Below are 21,451 nucleotides of genomic sequence, written 5' to 3' on the forward strand. Positions count from 1 at the left end.
CGTTTGCTGTATTTCGACTGCTTTGTTCGATCATCTTGCGACATTAAAAAAGAATACACCGCATATCATTGAAGAGTCCGGATTGATTTACTTACTGTACACTTGTACTTTTTTGTAAAAACTTGTGTTGCTTCTCTGTGTGCTTCTTAAATGTAAGAGGCGAAGAAGCAGGCCAGTGGGCTGACTAGAAGGGCATGAAGATAGTTTGTCATCAATGTAGCTGTTCATACTACATTTTCTTAAAAGTGTTTATGCGGTCAAAGTGGGGTTGGGTGGGAAAGGGGCTTAACCAACCTGATCATGGAGACCGTGCTTCTACAGTCCAGAAACAGATCTAAATAAGCAAGTCTTTTGCTGTCTCTGTAATTTCTTTTAAATATAGTATTCCACAAAGAGGTGAGGTGAACTGGAGTTCCAAGTTGTGGGAAGCCCACAGGAGGCAATGCAAAGTAAGGGTGTGAGAAGGGTTTATATCTTCGCAGGTTCTGGGATTTCATGTGTGCACAATCTATTTCCCTCAACACTAGTCAGGATCTTGCATCATCCTTAGTTAATCGCATGGACTTCTTTGCAAACCTGTTGTTTGATTTTGATTTTCCTTACTTTAATGTTTTTTAATCAGAGACAACCAAGAGAAAATGATCTACTTCCTCTTACTGGATCGGAAAGAGAGGTATCCGAGCCACGAGGACGAGGATCTGCCCCCAAGGAATGAAATAGGTACTCTGCACAAACCTCTTCTCTGTGGAGGGACTTACAGTACTGGTACAACTGTGACCTAAGGAATGAAGGGAGGACTTGGAATAAAAAGCATGTCTCAGCAATCCTACGTTATCAGATTTAAACACCTCAATGGAATCTGAGTCATGTTCACCTTGCTGGTCTCATAGACAACAAGTGCATCCCACATTACCCACAATCACTGGCTTCACAAATTTCTAGTGTGTATCACTCATCTCCACATTAGCGGCCTCAGACACTTCAGTAGCATCTCAACCTTCCACATACCACCGGTCTCATACGCTGCAGTTGAGTCTCACTCATTCCTTCAACACTGCTCTTGTTCACACAGTGGAATCTCACCCATTCCCCTATCACTGATTTCATAGACTTCAGTGGCATCTTGCTGGTTCACGGATCACTACCCTCAAGCAAACTGATGGTCCCTCACTTATTCTCTCACGATTATCCTCTTAGACCTCTATAGTACCACTCATGCCTTCATCATTGATATTGTTCGGTTTATTAAAGTGTCATTGATTCCCTCATCATTGCCCATTGCACATTTTATTGAAATCCTTCATTACATCATCAATGATCTCATGCACTTCAATTAAGCCTTATCCATTGGCAGAGAAATGAAATACTTCACACCCATGTTTTGCACACTGTTGTATTTTAAGATACTTAATTAAGTATAGAAAAAGGCAAGTAAAGTTAGTAGTGCAAATAATGAGGAAAGTTGGAACTGGTTCTGTACAAATCATTTCCTTTCGTAAATTGTTCTTTTATCCATTGCTAAGATCCTCCCAGAAAACGCGTGGACTCGCCTATGCTGAATAGACACGGCAAGCGGCGGCCAGAGAGGAAGTCTATGGAGGTGCTCAGTGTGACAGATGGTGGGTCCCCAGTCCCGGCACGCAGGGCGATTGAAATGACGCAACACAATCAGAGGTAGGTGATATCTGGAGCCATGGTACTCAATCGAGCACACAACTTGCTCACTGCTTGCCACGGTCGAGGCACGGTAAGGGCAAATTAACAGATGTACTCAGGACACGCAGATATACTTGCCATATTATATAACATGGGATTCCACCTTATCAAGGATTAACAATCACACTACCACACAATGGAGATACCTTCTTACAATGGGTAAACCGCCACCCAATATGGTGACAAATATACTACCTGACCAATGAAGGTCAGTAGTCTACTTTGTTTTGAATACCCTCTTGTAAAGGGTGAGTTACTGTATTTGGTAGCAGGAGTCTCTTATAAGGTCCCATGCTTTCCACATGCTTGCGACCAAGAGTTTTGCTTTGGGTGTTGTTAACATCCTGTTAGCAAGGGACATGTCTGTAATCAGACCATTTGTATGACATCAGCCCTGAGCAGTTTATACCCTACAATATGCCAGGTTATTTGTTCCAAAGCCAGTGTTGAACTGAAAATGGCATGGCTCCTAGTGCGTGGTGTTTTGTATGCAGAGCTGAGAGTATCCTCATTTTCTCACACCCAGGAGCACCAATGGGGTCTCATTTTATAGCATCAATACTGGCAATTTAGCGTTTTGTTAGTAGGCTGTACGTAAAACATGTGTTTTGATCATTTCCTAATTTCTTTTTTCACCACCAGTTCAAAATATCACTTTCTGCTTCTGTCTGTGCCTAAGCCTGTGTAATTTGCTGCACAACTTGGCAGGAACTTCACGGTGGAGGGATATACAGGGGGGCACCATAGGTGCCCCCCAGCCCCTCAACCGGAGCCTGCGGAGATATGGAGGCCTTGCTAGGGGCACCTAAAGTTGCTTTCCGGCAGGCTTTTCATGTAGGAAAGCCAGGCATTAAAAGCCTGTCGGAAACCGACATCATAATCTCCATAGCATAAATGCCGTCCATAGGGGATTATGAGCGGCAGCCAACTGACCAATGGGCTCCTTGAGCCCATCGGAAGCCAGTTGGTCTGACCGGACGGTTTCAAATTCAACAGCCTTTATCATAATAAGGCAGTCGTATTTGAAACCTACCATGCGAGTCAGAAAGCCTCCGACATGAGGCTATAGACTTTCCGACTCGCGTCATAATAGGCCCCTGAATGTGTCATTTATGCTTTCCCAATGAGAACAAAGAGGCACTTGTTATAATTATAAACCAAACACTTGCGTGTCAAAGGGAATAACATTGGGCTAGAAGAGCCCTGTGGACTTTGCTTTATTTCTTTGGTAGTTGTTTTAGAAGTTACATTAAGCTCTCCAGTGAGCACCATGATTTGTGGCATTACCAGTGTACCAAATAGGCTAAGATCTACCCAATATCTATGCAGTACAATGACTTCCTGTTGAAGCTTATCATACCCTAAAAAGACATACACTAAAAAATCCTGTGGCTCATCACCATCGGCTCCAAAAATAAGGGGGACTACTCACACTCACTGCCATTTACTAAAAAATTAGAAACGCTTTTACTATTGACTTTTACTCTTTATATAAGCACAGAAGAATGAGGCTGTGGCCATAGTTGATGAAGGTGATTTGCTTCAGTTCACGCTCAGTGTAGTACTATGCAAACTACAGTGCAGTGGGATAGAAGTCCACTGGTATTACATTTAGAGCAACACCCCTATAGCCCTGTACCTTATCTCCTGATCCTTCCCTTCCTACCGTGTGCTGAGATTTACCAAACTCCCTCTACTACAATCCCTCTCCCTGCAACCAAACTGCTTCCCTCTCCCCACTCCTCAGCCTACATACTTCCCTGTGTTATTTTTTTATTCAGCTATTTTTTTTAATTGGTATCCCTCTCTTCACCTACAATTCCCTAATCCCCGCTTCCTACCTTTCTACTTTCCCACATCTGCTTTACTGGTGTTTAAAGTAGGCTACACTGCTCCCACTTGCTCTTTTCCCTCTTGTCTACTTTATTACCTTTTTGTGGTTGACTCATTTCTTTGAAAATGTTTACCCAAAATTCTCTTTCAGGCCCATGAATATTTTAAGCAATTATTCTTTGAACTATAGTAAATGTAAGAGCTTTTTATGTTTTAACCTTTTGCCATTGGATAGGATTCTTACCCTTGGAATATTATGCATCAATTCTTCCTTTTTTATAAACATATAGGAACTATTCACAAAGGAAGCTTACACTTGTGAGCAACTTATAAATGCAAGTTTACTGTTACACTTTAACTTTTAGCTTGTAACTTTACTTCTTTGGGCTGTCTAGACTTACATGGACCCACCCTCTCAAAAAGGGGGAGGGGGCAAATTTACGAGACTAGAGTTACTACTGCCAAAAAAGAGCAGAAGTAAGTTCAACACTATACTTGGCAAACCACTGAAACTGCAAACCCAGCCCATAGAAAATAATGTAGGTATGGACTTAAAATAAAACCTCTTAGGATATAATGTAACGGTTACATTTAAGTAAATTATTTCTAATAGTTCAAAATATAAATAAATATAATTTAATGTTGAAACAATTATCTACAATTTTGTTGCGCGCGCTGCATCGCCAAATGCAATGCAGCGCGCACAACGAAATTCGTTTTATTAATTTTTTCCGTAACTTACCTGAAATCGGCCGTTTGCCGCATTTTGCAACCCCCCACCCTGCCCCTCCTCTGCGCCACGTCACCGCCCCGGTAAAACGCCCTACACGGGCCGTCACTGGTACTTTGATAATATTACTGTAGCACTACTAGAGAACTAGAAAAAGCAGTTTGTGAATAGGGTCCCTATTTTGTGGATAGCATTTTTACTATTGTAGTGCTACAGACTGTACTATAAAGTGCAGTTTGTGAATAGCCCCCATAATTTGTCTAGTTGTGAACTTCATCATCAGAGTAATTTTACTTATAATGTAAGTGTTCTCCAGTTCTGACATTTTTCAGAATGCCATATTCTATATTCAACAGGTATACAACTAACAAGACATTCTATATGTTGACTCTGAAACAATGTTATACTAGTCCTAGAGAAGGTGTGTGTCATTAATACAAAAAAAAGTGCTTATTTTTTCCCATCACATCCATAATACAGTAATTATTGGGAGTCACAAAAGGAAAGATGACTAGCAATGAAAAGTGTTATTATTTAGCTTTATTTCATTGCAGCATAGCAAGTGTTGCCTTCATGTTTATTAGTGTTAGCTGCACACCCCAGAAGAAGGGTCAATCATATCCATCCATAACTGGCTGATTGCCTGATAACCACAAGCTCACAACCAATGGCTGCGCCAGATGCAAGCACAGCAGTACTTCTGTTGCAGACCTTGGACTTACCAGTGAACATAAAGAGGTTGTGGCTAAACCTTCCCTGTAGAATCCAACTCTTAGGTCTGGATATAAGAGACAGGAGACAAAGACAATTGTTTTTGTGATATCATAGCCTATTCCTACCGCGTTATGTCGTTGACGCTTAGGAGGTTTTCTTCATCTCTACAGCATCATTTGTGCATTTAGTTCCAGAAACAGTGGCTGGATAATCACTCAATACATTCAGTACACGAGTGGGGAGATCTAAATCCATATTTAGAGTATGACAGACAGGGTACTCCACACAAGCATGGGGTGTACTCTGGCTGCCAAACTCTTAGTTCTCCCGCTCTATTTAAATTTGTGCGAAGCGTCGTGTTTCCACTGGCGAAGGCTTCATTGGCTCTGCCATTGGAAACCTTTGACAGCCTAAATGACATAAGCTTGTCAGTCAAAGTACTGCAGACCACCCACCCAATTTAGGGCAGAGGTTTCCACATACTTTTTCCTTGTTCGGTACCAAAGCTGGTGGTTCCAAACAGGAAATAAAAAAACATACCTCCACACACTAGGAGAGCTTCCATCATGTCAGGAACATTTATTGTTTGTTTTTCAAAAACAAACTCCTGCTTTGGATTTGGGCATTGACTAATAATGTATGTAAATACTCAGAAAGATAGTGGCTTACCCCTAGAGTAATAACATGAACTGGAATCATTTCTCTTCACTGAACAAGTACATAGGGGAATATTGCCAGGTGATTGTGATGTGAATTACTTTTTTAAATATTTATTGTGTTTTGCCAAGTCAGGAATACAATATAGTTATACCTTAAGCGCACTTAGTAGAACCGACAGCTTACTGAAGGCCTCTGGGCTATATCTCCCTATTTAGAATTCCAGACATAAATACGATTTAAAGTATTAAATAAAATATTTGGTAAGTCTCCGTGCATTGAGGGTGAGACTAAATCTTTTATAAGACTGATGTTTTCTCCAGAAGCATCTGTGCTCATGAAGCCAGCAAGAAGTGTAAATGGACGGCAAGATCTGTCAGAATGCAAACATCTCACCGAGTTCTATAGCATTAAGATGAAGTTAAGACGACTCCCAGGGTTCTTGACCATGTTAAGTCATGGATTCTGATGTGACGCTAAGGAGCGCTTTAACAGTATTCTCTCAAAAACTTCAGACATGAGGGAACAGGGCACTTTTTATAGATTCCAAAAAGAATGTATGATACTATATCACAATTCTAAACGCTATGTTAAGTCCGCTTGTCCAACTCCATGGTCTTGCCCATCGTACCTCACAAAAGGCCTTCATCCATACCAGCCTCACATGTTCTTGAGACCAACCTCTACAAATGGGATTGGGCAGATTCTTTTTTGGCTGTGACACACAGATGTGAATCCACAGTTTTCACAGGACACGCATCCATGGACAACAGTAAAAAAAAGACTGGAGGTGGTCTTTAGGCGGCAATAAAGAAATACCAGTTTGCAGTCCGTGTAGGTGCTCGGGTGTTTCACTTTTCATTTCAGGCTAGGACTCTTGCCGATTTTCTAGTTCGCATGAAGAGCAGATTTGGATAATATTTGGCTTCATTTGACTTTTCAGGTAAACTGTTTAAAGAAAGGTGGATTTCAGCCACTTTGCATTTCGACAATGTGTTCCTCCTCCCCAATGTACAAATCTTCTGTTAGTTCATCGTTATAAACTCAGAAGGATTGGTGGAAGAAGCCACCATGTACAAGTCTCCCATCTCTGGAACTCCTCGCTTCTTTCTCTATGACTAAGAGAATTATCTAAGGTTAAGAAGTAATCCAAACATGCACATTTTCCACTCAATTTTGAGCATATGAATCAGAACTGGGCGCCAAGCATTCTGTCTGCCTTTATTCAGCCAGATGCCTGAGGCTGATCTATTCCACTGGACTATTGCTCTAGCTTTTCCATCTAATTCATTCCTGCAAGAACCACTTGGTGATGACATGAGATCACCAATGCACAAGTCCTCTCGCTGCAGACCGAGTCCCTGGCTCTATTGATTACTATTGACATGCAGGGGATTGGCTCTGCCGAAGTGGCTCCTATATTGATATCCCTTTCCCCAAGGCGCTCTGAGGTGGCATTTCTACAGTGTGCAATGCCCTACAAATACCCACAAATACATACATACGTGTCGATAGGACATGAAAGCCACAAAAAACAGTAGTGTAGTCATGCATGAACATGAGGATTTGATGACAGCTACTAGGAAAGCTGGAGTAAACAGATAGAAAGTGGGTGTTTGTTGAATTAAACATTCCTATAATTTGAAAGGAATGCAGCTGGTAGGAATGTCAGTGATTCGTACCATTAGGAGGAGATGAGGGAAAGGTACCGCATGCTGGGAACATTCTTTAATTGAGCAGTGAGTGTTGTAGCCTTGATTCGAGTATGAGGCAAAATGTATAGGTAGAATAAGTGGTTCTAAGAGTTGTTTAAGTTTGCTACATCCACAAACTCACCCCCGCAAAGAAGACTACAGGAAACTATATGCAAAGCATTTGAATCTGTAAAAGATGGATCCTGTAATAGAAATAATCTGTATCAATTATTTTGTGGCTTGATATTTGTAAATGGTATAGATAACTCCACTCTCTTGAGAGAAGAATAATATCGTGGACATCTTAGCTGTTCAACATTTGCTTGAAAATAAAATAATTTGGCAATTGCTGGTGCTGCATGCCCATTCAACATCATACAAGGTTCTACATACGCGTGTTTCTTGTCCTTAAAAAATATACCTGTGTCTAATTCTACAGCCATTCACTTACGAGCACGATAATGCAATTCATGAAATTCTGCACTGCACAAGAAATAGTAAAACTATTGTTACTGCCAATTTATATTTCTGTGCTGGATCTGAGACATCATCTTACTGAATCTTAACAGGTGGCACTCTATGTTATGTTATGGTATGTTATCCTATGTTATGTTACATTGATTTGCATAACGCACTAATCACCCAACAGGGTGTTCAGGTGCTCAGGCAGGTGTGTAAGGGTGTGGTACCCAAGGTGCTTATATGAAGCGCCACGTCTTTAGCTTCTTGCTTGTGGAACTTAAGAAGTGAGGAGGAGGTTCTGATGTGTTGAGGGAGGTTGTTCCATGTTTGGGTGCAATATAGGAGAAAGAGCGACCTCCAGTTTTGATTTTGGGATGCATGGAATGAGTGAGAGTGAGGCAGAGCGTAGGTGTCTGGTGGGTTTGTGAAAGTGTATGCGGCTGTCCAGGTATTCTGGTCCTGTGTTGTGTAAGGCTTGGTATGTGTGTGAGAAGTTTGAATTGGCTGCGCTTGTGAATGGGGAGCCAGCGAAGCTTCTTGAGGTGCGGTGTGATGTGGGTGTGGCGTGGGAGGTCGTGTATGAGTCTTGCAGCAGTGTTCTTGATGGTCTTGTGTCTGTGTAGGAGCTGTTTGGAGATTCTGGCATAGAGAGTGTGTGTCACCCTGCCATTAGTCTACCATCATACTGTGAGGGGTGTCATGTTGCCTTACCAAGGGTGAACAAAGATACTGCCTGGCTTAGTATACCAACAACAGAGCACATTGTTATACAGCTTGACATTGAATACCCTTGCATGAAGTGTGCACCATCATAGCTGGCAGTGGATACCACCACCCAAGTGTCAGCCCTTCCATTTCCTGGCACATTACGCTACTAAACTAAGGGTATGTGTAGGTGAACCACAGGCATATGGGATACTACTCTACCATGGACAAAGCTTCTCACTACTAGTCATGGATACCTTCTGACCAATTGCTTTTGGGCTGCGGCTCCCCAGTCCCTATGATTCATTGCTTCACCAAATTATAGGTCGAACTGCTGTTCTTGGTTGTGACTTTATGCCTTGCCATTTCTGAGTTTGTGAAAGCTAGATTAGAAATAAAGCAATCACATTTACATCAAAACACTATATTGGGCTTCTTGTACAGTGTGAATATAAGATTCCTGATCCTAGATGGACTTCCAGGTGGTTGGAAGCTGCAAGAATCATTTGGTCTTTAAACCACAAGTTAGATAACCTTGTCCTGCCCATGGACAAGTCCATGGGAAAGTGGAGCCAAACACTTACAGGAAAGGAGGGTGGGTGAACTGAAGCAGGCACGATATCTGTGCATTTTAATCACAGAAGAAATTGAGGCAAGATAGGGTCACAGAGCTAGTTGTCTTACATGATACATTTGCTAAAAGACAAAGAAATAAGCCCTACATTGTGTGTTCCTTTCAGTCATGTACTAACATCACACTGATTAGCTTTGCTTCATAGGGTGCCATTTTATCTGAGACAAGCGGGGTCACTTCATTACCTAGCACGAGGTGCTCCTTGACATTACTGTCTTGGGAAGATAATCCGTTATCTGGGTGTTAGGTAGCCTTGCATCTTAGATATACTCACTGGCCTAAGGAAGATTCCATTCCACCGGGATATTTGTTCTTCAATCTGTTTGAGAAGTGTAGGCTACAGCAGATGCATTCCCGCTTAGGCCGGTGGCATCTCAACTCCTGTGGTGGGTGGTTGGTGCCACTTGACCGAGAAGATACCTTCTTCACAAAGAGGTGCCTGACACATCAGCAGATTCTTCCCTGCTTAGACCGTGGAGATTTGCCAATGATACCATAATGCCATGGCATTATGGCAGGGAGACACAATGTCTACTTTTACTTTAGATACAAGCATGATAAACACCTGGATTCTATGGGATCTGAGCTGACTTCAGCAATGGAGTAAAGAAGTCCCCAAGTCGTGCAGCTTATGCTAAATGAAAGGTCATTGCATTGCTTTCCAGTGGACATTTTGTGATGTTTTGATGGTATAACATGTCATCTTACAGCCATTACAAGAGGTGCTGTAATAGAAGTCTCTTAGGTATTAAAGGTACCGGTTCATTCTTATGCACATGATTGCCACCTGGGAGGGGCGATCTCTCTTGCCCTAGAGACATCATTTTTTCTGTTTAGGGGTGACTAGGCTCAGTGACTACCGATACTGTCATAGGGTACATGTAAATGCAAAATGTAAATTGATACTTGTATAGCGCACTACTCACCCGCAAGGGTCTCAAGGCGCTTGTACAAATACCACTGTGGAACCCATCCTGGCTCTCCCTGTGAGGTGTCCACTCCTAGGCACCCCCAAGGTGAAGGCCAGGCATCCTTAGCGTTGTGGGGGCCATTGTGGAGATTAAGCAAGCTATTGCCCAGAGTTGCAGAGTGGGACTCCATGATTGGAATAGGCACCGAGGCGAGAATTATCAGGTCCGTGGAATTTTTGAGCCCAAGACCCGCCGAGGCGGGGAATTGAACCCTGGTCCCGGGCTAGACCTCTGCATCAGGGTCTGCCGCTCTAATCGTTGAGCCACACTTCTCCACACATGGAGATGTACGTAATATCTCATCAGGGAGATACATGACCCTGAATGAATGTGCATTTAGAGCGAATGATGACTTCTATGGCAGGAGAATTCAGATTTGACATATATGATAAAGTAAATGCTGCTGTGAATGGTCTCTTTTATGAGATACATCCTCAAACACAGGTCGCCAGTGGTCTGAGTAGTCTCTCACGCTGCTAACAATGTCCTCTTGCACAGGTTGTGGGTGGTGCTAGGAGAATTATTTGGAGGAAGGGGATAGATGACCTCTCACTTGGGTTGTATGGGGTGCTGTAATGTGCCGCCCTATATGTTGTGAGTTGTGCTGTGAGAATCTCTTGATATAAGAGATACCTTTCACAAGGATGGCGAAGGGTGATCTGTGAATCTCTGTATGCAATAAATGTCTTCTAAGTGGTCCTGTCACTCTATTCTACTGTAAGAGCCACTCCCACAAACAGCTGCTGGTGTTCCTAGGAGAATCTGGTTTAGCATAAGAGATGCTCTCTTACAATGCTGATAATTGATGGTGCAATGCCCTACATTAAGAAACAGTGATTCATGTCATATGCCAGTGTAAAAAAAATGATGTCTTATGGCGCCAAGTGTGTGAGTCATGTCTGGCTCTGTAGTAATTATTTACAAGCTTGTTATCCCCTCTTTGCCCCTAATCTTCGTCTTCTGCTTTTTCGGTGTGATGAGATAATATCTCCATTACTGTCCTGTAATGTCCTGCTTGGTTTCCAAGCTGCCCTTTGTCGCACACTGCCATTTGTCATGGTGTGCGCCAAGCATCTGTCTAGGCATGGCCATGCCTCGTATGTATATCCAGCATTACAACTGGAGAGAGCAGTTACGACTGCACCACTCAGTATGCCTTTGAATTACAATATTGGACATGTTGGCAAGGTGGGGTGGTTGCAAATACTGTGGATGAAATATTGACTTACAACAATATTACATCCACAATATCTACTACCACTATAGTGTCAGGGAAAATAGATGTTGATTTAAATATAGTAAAGCCATGTTTTCCTGTATATTCTCACCCTGGTGGTATAGTAGTAGAAGCGGTGTGCAAAATGTACATAATTTGCTTTCAGGTAATTATGTGAAATTTCAGGAAAATGACGCATAATTAATTTGGCACTACATTTTAGTTTAGCGTGAAATGTGTTCTTGTGTAAGTTTTTGACACCAGGACACATTTCATGCTAGAAAATAGCTACTAGCATTGTGGTTGTTCGTGTTGTTTTTGTTACGAACTGCAGCTTAATGACACAGTGTAGAATAAGGGCATACATTCTGGAATTTCACTTAACAAGGGCTCAAATTCTGGAATTTTCACCTAACATAAAATTACACAAATTACGCCAGCGTAATTTATTTTCACCTGAGTCTAAGTGATACCAGTCAATATAATGGATGCCATCAGGTACATATTTTGAGTGCAATATTGTGACAAATAACCACATAGGTTGTATGATATTACAACGCATTCCATTGCAACGCATGCCTTTACCACGCATGCGTTACAACGCAAATGCAATTACTACACATAACCTTTACCATGAAAATGCCTTTTATATGCATATTTTTGCAACGATTTTCGTTGTAAATCTATGCATGTTAATGCCATTTTTTGGTAAAGGTCATCTCCGATCCCTGCCCCAACTCTATAAACTGCTCCCGATTCCCACCCACAAACCCTTTTATCAAATACCCCTCCCCTTAACCCTAATAATTTACCCCATCTCTTCACAACCCCCTCATCCCTTACATTTTTATTTTTAAAACCGAAAATCCCCCTTACCTTTCCTCGACCTATCCTCTTCAAGCTCTTCCGTTGTAACGTTGCACGTCGTAAAGAGGAAGTAGAAGTGTCTTTCCGCTTCCTCTAATGATGCGGATTGCCTCCACATTGCGAGGGAAACAGGTGAGTTTTTTGGGGGCGATGACCCCCCCAAAACTCCTTTTTTTCGCATGTTTATTTGGGGGGGTGGGGGAAGACCCCCCCAAGCCCCCTTTTTTAATAATAGCCTTTACCACACATGCCTTTACTAGGTATTTCGTAGTAAAGGTATGCATGGTAAAGGCTATTCGTGGTAACCACGCATGCGTTGTAATGCATGCGTGGTTAATGCTATGCGTGGAAACGGCCGCGGTGTAGTGGCCGTTTCCCAGCCACATACTTTGGGTTCATGCTCCCCGAATGTGTCTGCTGTTTGTACAGCTGCAGTACTCAGACTTTCTGCAGCAATAGTTATTTTACTGTAGGTGCTCGCACATAGAGGTCTGCTCATACCAGTAGCTCTTGGAAGGAGGGAATATGAGCATGTCCAATGTTGCTGTAAATGGGTGAGATCACTCAGAGTGAGTCATATCCCATCACAAGTTGCTAAAGGACCGCACAAGAAATAAAACAAAAAACAAACGACTTCTGTTGTGTGGTATTGAGGTCACACATTGCGAATATTCTAGTTTCTGTCACACACGAATGAAATCCCACTTAGAGAAACACCTGTTGTCTACCACATTAAGGGTGTCATGTGTAGGAAAACGCCTGCTTTAATCAGACACGAACGAATTTCTTTTACTACATATTAAAGAGGTCTTACGGATGAAAATATGGCTTTAATAACACTCCTGTCAGAAACAGTGGGAGGAAAATAACCTTTGTCATAAAAAAATATAGTCACACACGAAGAAGAACATACTTTTGGTCACAAAATGATTAGGTCACACGTGAAGAATGGAACTTTTACCGTACACCCCTGAGGTAATTTCGTGTTAGCAAATTACTTTTGTCACCAATAATGAAAGTCAAAGAGTAAGCCTGCCTAAGAATTGTGACCTCATTCCATATGAAATATATGCCCCTTCAACCGACACTGAAGCACTTCCACATTAGAAAACACATTCTTGTTTCCAAATGGTTTCTGCTCCACTCTAATAATACGCTCACTCAGCCAAGCACCTGCAGTTATAAGCAGGGAAGGTTATATATTTCAGCGTTCCTTGATTGCTTCAAGCTCTTTTCTTATTGTACTTTTCAGGCAGTCTTCACGTAAAGTGTGTATTTATTCGCTTGTTTCGGTAGCCATTACCCAGAAATGTGATGGGCTCAGACACTGTTTTCTAACACGGACGTGCTAAATCTTTGGGAGAGCTCTTAAAAAGTCATTCAGTGTGCCCTGAGGCGTTTTTGTCTTGTCTGCACACAAACTATCCCTTTTATCACACAAATGCTTTAAACCGTTCCAGCTTCAGCTGTCTGGTGGGTGAACAGATGGTCCCAAAGGCAGCGATCACTTTGATTGGACTGAAGATGCACACTTCCTCTGCACAGCTGGCGAGGTGCTCTCGCGAGAGAGAGTGCAGTGGACAATGTTTCTTGCTGGCTTCTTGCTCGGGCGGAAGAGGGAAGGTGTGAGTGGAGTAGGGGTGGGGATATAGCAGTGTGGTTGTACATGTACATCTGTCCACAGCAGTAACCCTTCTGTTTTCTCACTCTGTTCCTCCCCATAGTAAAGCATTGGTCAGTAAAAGCTTGGATATCTGTGAAGCCCATCCTAAATTCAGCAAAGAAGAAAGGTATAGAACACTGGAAGTCTCTTTCTCTCCCCTTCTCCTTCAATGCTGAGGCCTTAAAGATGTAGTGCTTACCTGGTCCAATGAATAAAACGGTGGGAGGACCCGAGGAGGGAGGGAAGAAACAGATGCCGGCAATGAAGGCAAGCTAGCCTTTGGCCACCTGCCATAACACGGTCAGTGTGGTCTTCAGTGGGTATGAAGGGCCACCTACATGCACAATAGGCAGGGTCTCTGGTGGTATTAGGTGCCTTGCACACAAAGGACTAAATAGTCATAAATGATTGTATTATAGTTGTTCTACCTTGCAGCTTTTCAGTGCTTCATTGTGAGTCCTGAGCTGTGTCTGGCTGTGGGAAGAGGCAAGTGGGCCTCCCATGCCATGTCTTTCAGTCTATACCATTTCTTCAAAATCCTAGCAGGTGACGCTAAGATCGAAGAGATGGAAGCCATTCTGAGTTGGAAGGTCTAATGTATGGCACAGGATAGAATACTCAAAGCTTTACCTCAATCTTTTAACTTTATAGCATTAACTCCCTCTTGTCGTCACTGAGTTCTCATTGTAGTTTGATGCCACCCACTCCCATGGGTTAAAAACTTTAAAACATGGCCTGCTCCTCCCTTCACTAAGGCAGATATGAGGTTCAGTCTTCTTTTTCAGTTGTCACAGCTTGTTCTAGTGTTCAACGTTAGCCATCGTGGGCAGGGAGGATGAAGCAATGCTGTTCCGCTGCACATCTGAGAAACACATGTATTGCTGGCTATGTGAACAGACAATTTCATATAATTTCCAGAAATGATCTCCCCTTCTGGGTGAATCAAGCAGGTGACCTCCGGTAGGACCACCCGCTTGGTAGCCCAACGCACTATGTGATTTGATATGGATAGGAAGACTGCATCTTTAAGGATCGGCCTCTGTAGGTGCACATGGTTGATATGTAGCTGAGGCCACTGTCCCTTTGTTCTTGTGCACTCTGTGTGTTTGTGCTTTCTCTTATCTGTCTATCTATCTATCTATCTATCTATCTATCTATCTATCTATCTATCTATCTATCTATCTATCTATCTATCTATCTATCTATCTATCTATCTATCTATCTATCTATCTCCATGCTGTTTAATCTATATCTTCTGTCTTGCTTTTAATCATTCTTCCTCTTCTCTTCATTCTTTTGCTCTCTTTTCACTCTCAATCTATCTCTAGATCTTTCTTTTTCAAACAGTACTGTGTCACTCTCTGCTATTTAGCCCTATTTGGTATTGTAGCACTTTTCCTCTGCCTCTAGATTGCTGTAGCTTCATAGTGCACTCTCTGCTTCATGATTAGTATGGGGTGCTCCACTGTTTTTGTTACAGTCTTTCCAGTTCTTTAACATTATCAGTCTCTATACTTATCTGTAAACCTGTCTCTCCTCTCTTCTCACCCTCTTTCTCCATTTTCTCTGTTCCACTCCCACTGCTCTCTCTCCCACACAATCTTTCTCTAATGTTCACTCTCTTCCCCTCTTGTTGCTTACTTCCCTTGTATCACTCCCTTTTCACTTGTTCTCCTTATCTCATTTCTCTCTTTTCCTCTTGCTTTTGTTCTCTCTTCATCTCTCACTTTCTTCTGTCCGTCCCTATGTTCTACTCATAGCATTTCTCTCTTTCTTCCTCTTCCTATTCACTGCCTCCTTCTCTCTTTCACATTTCTCCTTTTTTCTCCTCACCTCTCTTTTCATTCTTTCTGTCTTGTTACTAACTCTTCTCATGCTTCACGATCTCTGTTTCTACACTCTTTCCCATTTATGTTCCTTTTTCTTGGTTACCTTTTGCCTTACCCACTCACTTCTTTTTCTTTTCCCTCTCATATCACCCCTCTGCTTCATTACCTCTTTGTCATTTCTCTCTCTCATTTCTCCCTTTTCTTTCTTTCTCAATCTTTGATCATCATTCCTTATTGTCTTGTTTTCCTTCTTTTACTTTCTTCTCTTCATCTCTCCTTTGTTCTCTTGCTCCCTCCTTTCTCTTTCTCATTTTCTTGCCTCTGGGTTGCTGTGGATCCTTAGTGCACCTTTAGCTTTGGCATTAGACGGAGGTGCATCTTTGACTGGTGGTGGGTTTTCTTGATCCTAGGTGTTGGATTTCACTTATCGTGCTTAGAGTCCTTCCTTGCTGCTTACTAAATATTACCCTTATCACGTGATGTCTACATTTATTTTCCATGGAAAATTGTAAGGGGATAGTAACTATCATGACTGAAATAAACAAAAATAATCAATACACTTGCGTAGATGTGAGAGGTGAGCTGACGTAGGAAAATCGCGACAACTTGGTACTTTTGAAATGTTGTCATTCCACCAGATGCTCGATCACTGCAAATGATGAAGACCAGTGAATACGATGGCTAACCCTTTCTGTTCGATTATGTTTATTTTTATTTTAATAAAGTTATTTAATTTAAATGCAGTATTTGTACAGAAATAATATTATTTGGAAATAGTAAATCAGGTTAAGTTAAAGTAATATAAAACAATGGGATTGGAATAAAGATAAAGCTCAAATATTTTGCAGAAAACCAAATCCTAGGGCATTGATAAGCAGTCTCCAATTCAAAACAGCCAGCTTTTTCCATAAACTAGGTTTCGACCAGAGCATTAACCACTGATGAAAGCTAGGGGTGCCATCCAACATCATTCCAGTTATCCATGTTCGCGCCGCTGTCATGGCAACTAAGACAAAGAAGGGAATATAATTATTGATCTCCATTGTGTGCCCCAATATAATACTTCAATGTTAGATTACATCCACGTTACATATCTGACTTTAACTGAAAACCCATGTTACAATGTATGTTCATCACTGGACTCATCTGCAGGCCAGCGAAGGAAACACGAGTTGTCCCACCGGCACCAATAACATTGTTTGGAAGGTCTGTCATATAGCAGGCATAAAATTAAAAAGTGTTGCTGCTTTAGACACAACAGCTTCACCATGGAATTCATAAATAGTATTGATAAACAAAATTCTTTCCGAAAAATATTTTCATGAATTATTTCATTCCACTTAGCTCCTACAAAATTCATCCATGTCTGGTCTGTTCAGAGAACTAAGGGGATTTTAAAGATGACCATTTGTGACAGAAGGAAAAGCTGTCCAGATAATTTTGAGACTAGAGTGCAGCTTCCAGATCCCCCCCAACCCCTTTGCAGCATTTACGAATGAAATCCCCTACCTGCAGATAGACAAGGAAGAGAGAATTGGGAAGAGGGAAGTCTGAGCCCAGAGCACACAACCTTTCAGGACACCATTTGATAGGAATTGTTTTAACTGAGATCTTTTGCCAATATATTAAACCACTTGTTCTTATAATAACCCCCTTGTTCCATTAATATATTACTATCCAAAACGGTGTCTCAGCAGGTATTCTGACAAGATGTAATGAATGAACCATAGCCAGAGTGTGTATTGTTATTTATATAGTGCAGACCTAACTAGGAAGCAGCAGATCACTGTACATTACATGGGGGAGTTGGACGATGCAAACACCTGTCACACATTAGTCATTTTCTTTAGGCACAGGGAAATGAAGGGTCATATTTATGGCCAAGTCATGCATTACAGTGAAGCAAGTAACCTTGCTGCGCTGCACTGTATTTAAGGCAATATAGCACATTCCTGCCTTTTCCTCTGCGCTGGCTCCCGTTTGGCTGCCTAGCGCCATAATGCAAGGGTGCCTGCATTGTAAGGAGGATTGTTTCTGTGCAAGACGGGACACCTCTCTTCACAAAAACAATCTCCCGAGGCTTTTTCCTCTTTCTATCTGTGCTGCACAATGCAATCTCAATGATAAGCTGCGCCGAGAGAAACAATGGGGCTCATAAATATTACCCTAACTGACTAGCCCAGAACCACCCAATTTTGAGCCAAATGCTGAAGCTAGAATTTAAACCTGGGTTCCCAGGTCCCAAAGTCAGCAGCTCCAGCCGCCAAGACACATCTCCTTTGATTTATACTGCTATTTTTTTTAGTGTTACGCTATGAAATGTACGAAATCAGAAGTGTGAAAGAGTAAGCAGATTCAATAGAATAAGAGGGTAAACAGATAACCTTGCCTCGTATTAGTTTAAACAAAAGGGTGCCGGGCGTATCATAGTAATATGCCTAAAAATTTGAAGTAGTCACAAAACTATGAGGGAACCCAAAAATTAACCCAAAGGACCTGGGTAACTTATAATACAGACAAACAATTGTCTGATCGGAAAAAGCAACAAGAGGCACAATCAATCAATCAATCAATCAATCATTCGTAGAGCGTGCTACTCACCCGTGAGGGTGGGGGTGGCTGCTACTGTTCGAACAACCAGGTCGTGAGAAGTCTCCTGAAGGTCAGCCGGTCCTGGGTCTGTCGCTTGTGGATGGGGAGGGTTCTCCATGTCTTGACGGCGAGGTGGGAGAAGGATCTGCCACCGGTGGTCATTTGGTGGATGCATGGGACGGTGGTGAGGGCGCGGTCAGAGGAGCAAAGCTGGCGGTTGGGGGTGTAGAAGATGAATCGCTTATTAAGGTATGCTGGTCTGGCATCGTAGAGTGCCTTGTGAGCTTGGGTGAGGAGCTTGAAGGTGATCCTCTTGTTGACGGGGAGCCAGTGCAGGTACCTCAGGTGGGCAGTGATGTGGCTGTGGTGGGGGATGTTGAGGATGAGGTGTGCGGAGGCGTTCTATATGCATTGGAGCCTCTGCTGGAGTTTGGCCGTGGTTCCCGCGTAGAGGGCGTTGCCGTAGTCCAGCCTGCTGGTGACAAGGGCCTGGGTGACTGTCCTTCTGGTTCCAGTGGGGATCCATCTGTAGATCTTGCAAAGCATGCGGAGGGTGTTGAAGCAGGAGGAGGAGACGGCGTTGACTTGCTGGGTCATTGATAGAGATGAGTCCAGGATGAACCCCAGGTTGCGTGCATGGTCGGTGGGTCTCAGCGCAGTTTCTAGCGAGGCCGGCCACCAGGAGTTGTCCCAGGCAGAGGGGGTGGAGCCAAGGGTGAGGACCTCCGTCTTGTCCGAGTTCAGTTTCAGCGACTGCTCTTCATCCATTCGGCGATGGAAGTTGGTTTTGGCGTTGGCTGGGTCTTTGGTGAGGGAGAGGCTCAGCTGGGTGTCGTCGGCATATGAGAGGATGTTGAGGTGGTGTGATCTAATGATGTTGGCGAGTGGTATCATGTAGACGTTGAAGAGGGTCGGGCTGAGGGATGATACTTGGGGTATGCCGCAGGTGATCTTGGTGGCTTCGGATCGGAATGGAGGCAGGTGGACTCTCTGGGTTCTATCGGTGAGGGAGGAGGTGATCCAGTGCAGGGCTTTGTCGCGGATCCCTGCGATGTAGAGGCGTGTGCGTAGGGTGTGGAGGCAGACGGTGTCGGAGGTGGTCGAGAGGTCCAGGAGGATGAGGGCCACGGTTTTGCCGCTGTCCAGCAGGGCCCTGATGTCATCGTGGTGGCGATGCGGGCGGTTTCAGTGCTGTGGTTGCTGCGGAATCCGGGTTGGGACGAGTTCATGGTGTTGTTTTCTTCGAGGAATTGGGTCAGTTGTCTGTTGACGATCTTCTCGATGACTTTCGCTGGGAACGGGAGCAGGGAGATGGGACGGAAGTTCTTGAGGTCCTTTGGGTCTGTCTTGGGTTTCTTGAGTAGGGCGTTGATCTCTGCGTGTTTCCAGCTTTCCAGGAAGGTGGCGGTCTCGAATGAGCTGTTGAAGATCTTCCGGAGTTGGGGTGCAATGATGTAGCTCGCTTTGTTGGAGATGTGGGGGCAGGGGTCTGATGGTGACCCGGAGTGGATGGTGTTCATGGTCTTGATGGTGTCTTTGTCGTTGACGTGGTTCCAGGAGATCCGGCGGACGGTCAGACTGGGGGGCGGTGAGTCCAGGGTGTCTGACGTGGGGGGCTGGCTGTTGAAGCTGTCGTGGATGTCTGCGATCCTGCGGTGGAAAAATGTGGTTAGCGAGTCACAGAGGTCTTGTGACGGCGGTATGTCATTGTAGCTGGGGTTCGCGAGTTCCTTCACGATGTTGAAAAGCTCTTTGCTGTTGTGTGCATTGTTGTCGATGCGTTCCTTAAAGGAGGTCCTTTTGGCGGTTCGAATGAGTTGGTGGTGTCTGCGGTTGGTGTTCTTGGGGGCTGCATGGTTGTCAGGTGTTTGCTCGTGGCACCATTTCTTCTCTAGTCTTCGGCAGGCCTGCTTGGATGCCTAGAGATTGGCGGTGAACTATTTGGCCCTTCTGTTGGTGCGTCTGTTTGAGGGTTTCTTGATCGGGCGAGAGTGTTGGCGCAGTCTTCGATCCATTGCCTGAGGTTGCGGGTGGCTGTGTCGGTGTCGGTGTGGTCGGTTGGTGGGTCTCGGGCAAGGGTGGTGATTAGCTGGTCTTCGGTGACCTTGTTCCAGCTTCGGTCGGGGATGTTTTGCTGGTGGTTGTGTGCGGTGGTTTTCTTGAAGGAGAAGTGGATGCAACGGTGGTCGTTCCAATGGAGTTCAGTGGTGTGGCTGAAGGTGACGTGGCTGCTGGTGGAGAAAATGGGGTCGAGCGTGTGTCCGGCGGAGTGGGTGGGTGTTGTGACGAGCTGTTTGAGGCCGAGGTTGGCGAGGTTGTCCAGCAGTATGGTGGAGTTGCTGTCATCGGTGTTCTCGAGCTGGATGTTCAGGTCTCTGAGGAGGATGTAGTTTGTGGAGGCCAAGGCGTGTGAGCTGATTATGTTGGTGATAGAGTCGCTGAACTGTGGCCGGGGTCCGGGGGGTCTGTAAACAAGTGTTCCTCTGAGGGTGGTGTTGGGATCAATGTGGATCTGGAAGTGCAGGTGTTCGGTGGTGCTGATGGTGTCTTCGGTGCTCGTTGAGATTCTGAGTGTATTTCTGTGGACGATGATGATTCTTCCTTCCGGTCTGTTGGTGCGGTCCCTGCGGGTGATCTTGTAGCCATCAAGGATGGCTATGGCAACGTCGGGTGCCGATGAGGTGTTCATCCAGGTCTCCGTCAGGAAAGCAGCGTCAGGGGAGGATGAGTCGAGCAGGTCCCAGAGTTTGACGGCGTGCCTATGGACGGAGCGGGTGTTGAACAGTATGCATCTGAGGTGGTTGTGGCCTGCCTTGGTGGGGGCGCAGAATGTGCAGGTGTTTGCTGGCTGGTGAAGCTGCAGTTTCGGCAGGTGAAGGGTCCGTGGGTGTGCTTCGGAGCGGCCTGGAAGCAGGTGGTGGATCTTCCAGCGTTGAGTGTGTGGAGGATGTTGTTGTCGTAGTAGCATCTGGTGTTGTGGGGCTCACGGGGGCCAGGGGGTCTGGCACTGGGCACGGTCTGGGTGCAGACGGGCTTGCCTTTGGTCCGTCTTTGGTGTGCCAGCGGCGCGGCCGCCATAAGAAGGGGAGGTGGGAAGGAGGAGCAGCAGGGAGGCGGGGAGCGGGAACGAATAGGCGAGCGAGGGTGGCGGGCCGCAGGGGATGCAGC

General features: G+C 44.2%; 1 protein-coding gene across 7 annotated transcripts in view; it reads left to right on the forward strand.

Annotated features, from left to right (window-relative positions):
- Positions 1-21,451, forward strand: part of BRSK2 (BR serine/threonine kinase 2) — a 672,447-nt gene that overhangs the window by 517,148 nt on the left and 133,848 nt on the right. For 4 of the 7 annotated variants that reach the window (XM_085644912.1, XM_085644916.1, XM_085644914.1 and 1 more), the window contains exons 11-13: positions 623-720; positions 1,524-1,674; positions 13,924-13,989. In XM_085644912.1, coding sequence (XP_085501038.1) covers positions 623-720; positions 1,524-1,674; positions 13,924-13,989 — 315 coding nt within the window. The remainder of the gene's footprint in view (positions 1-622; positions 721-1,523; positions 1,675-13,923; positions 13,990-21,451) is intronic. The other 3 variants (XM_085644913.1, XM_085644919.1, XM_085644917.1) reach the window with 1 other exon arrangement.

This window comes from Triturus cristatus, chromosome 3_1 (assembly GCF_964204655.1).
Source record: "Triturus cristatus chromosome 3_1, aTriCri1.1, whole genome shotgun sequence".
Taxonomy (NCBI): Eukaryota; Metazoa; Chordata; class Amphibia; order Caudata; family Salamandridae; genus Triturus; species Triturus cristatus.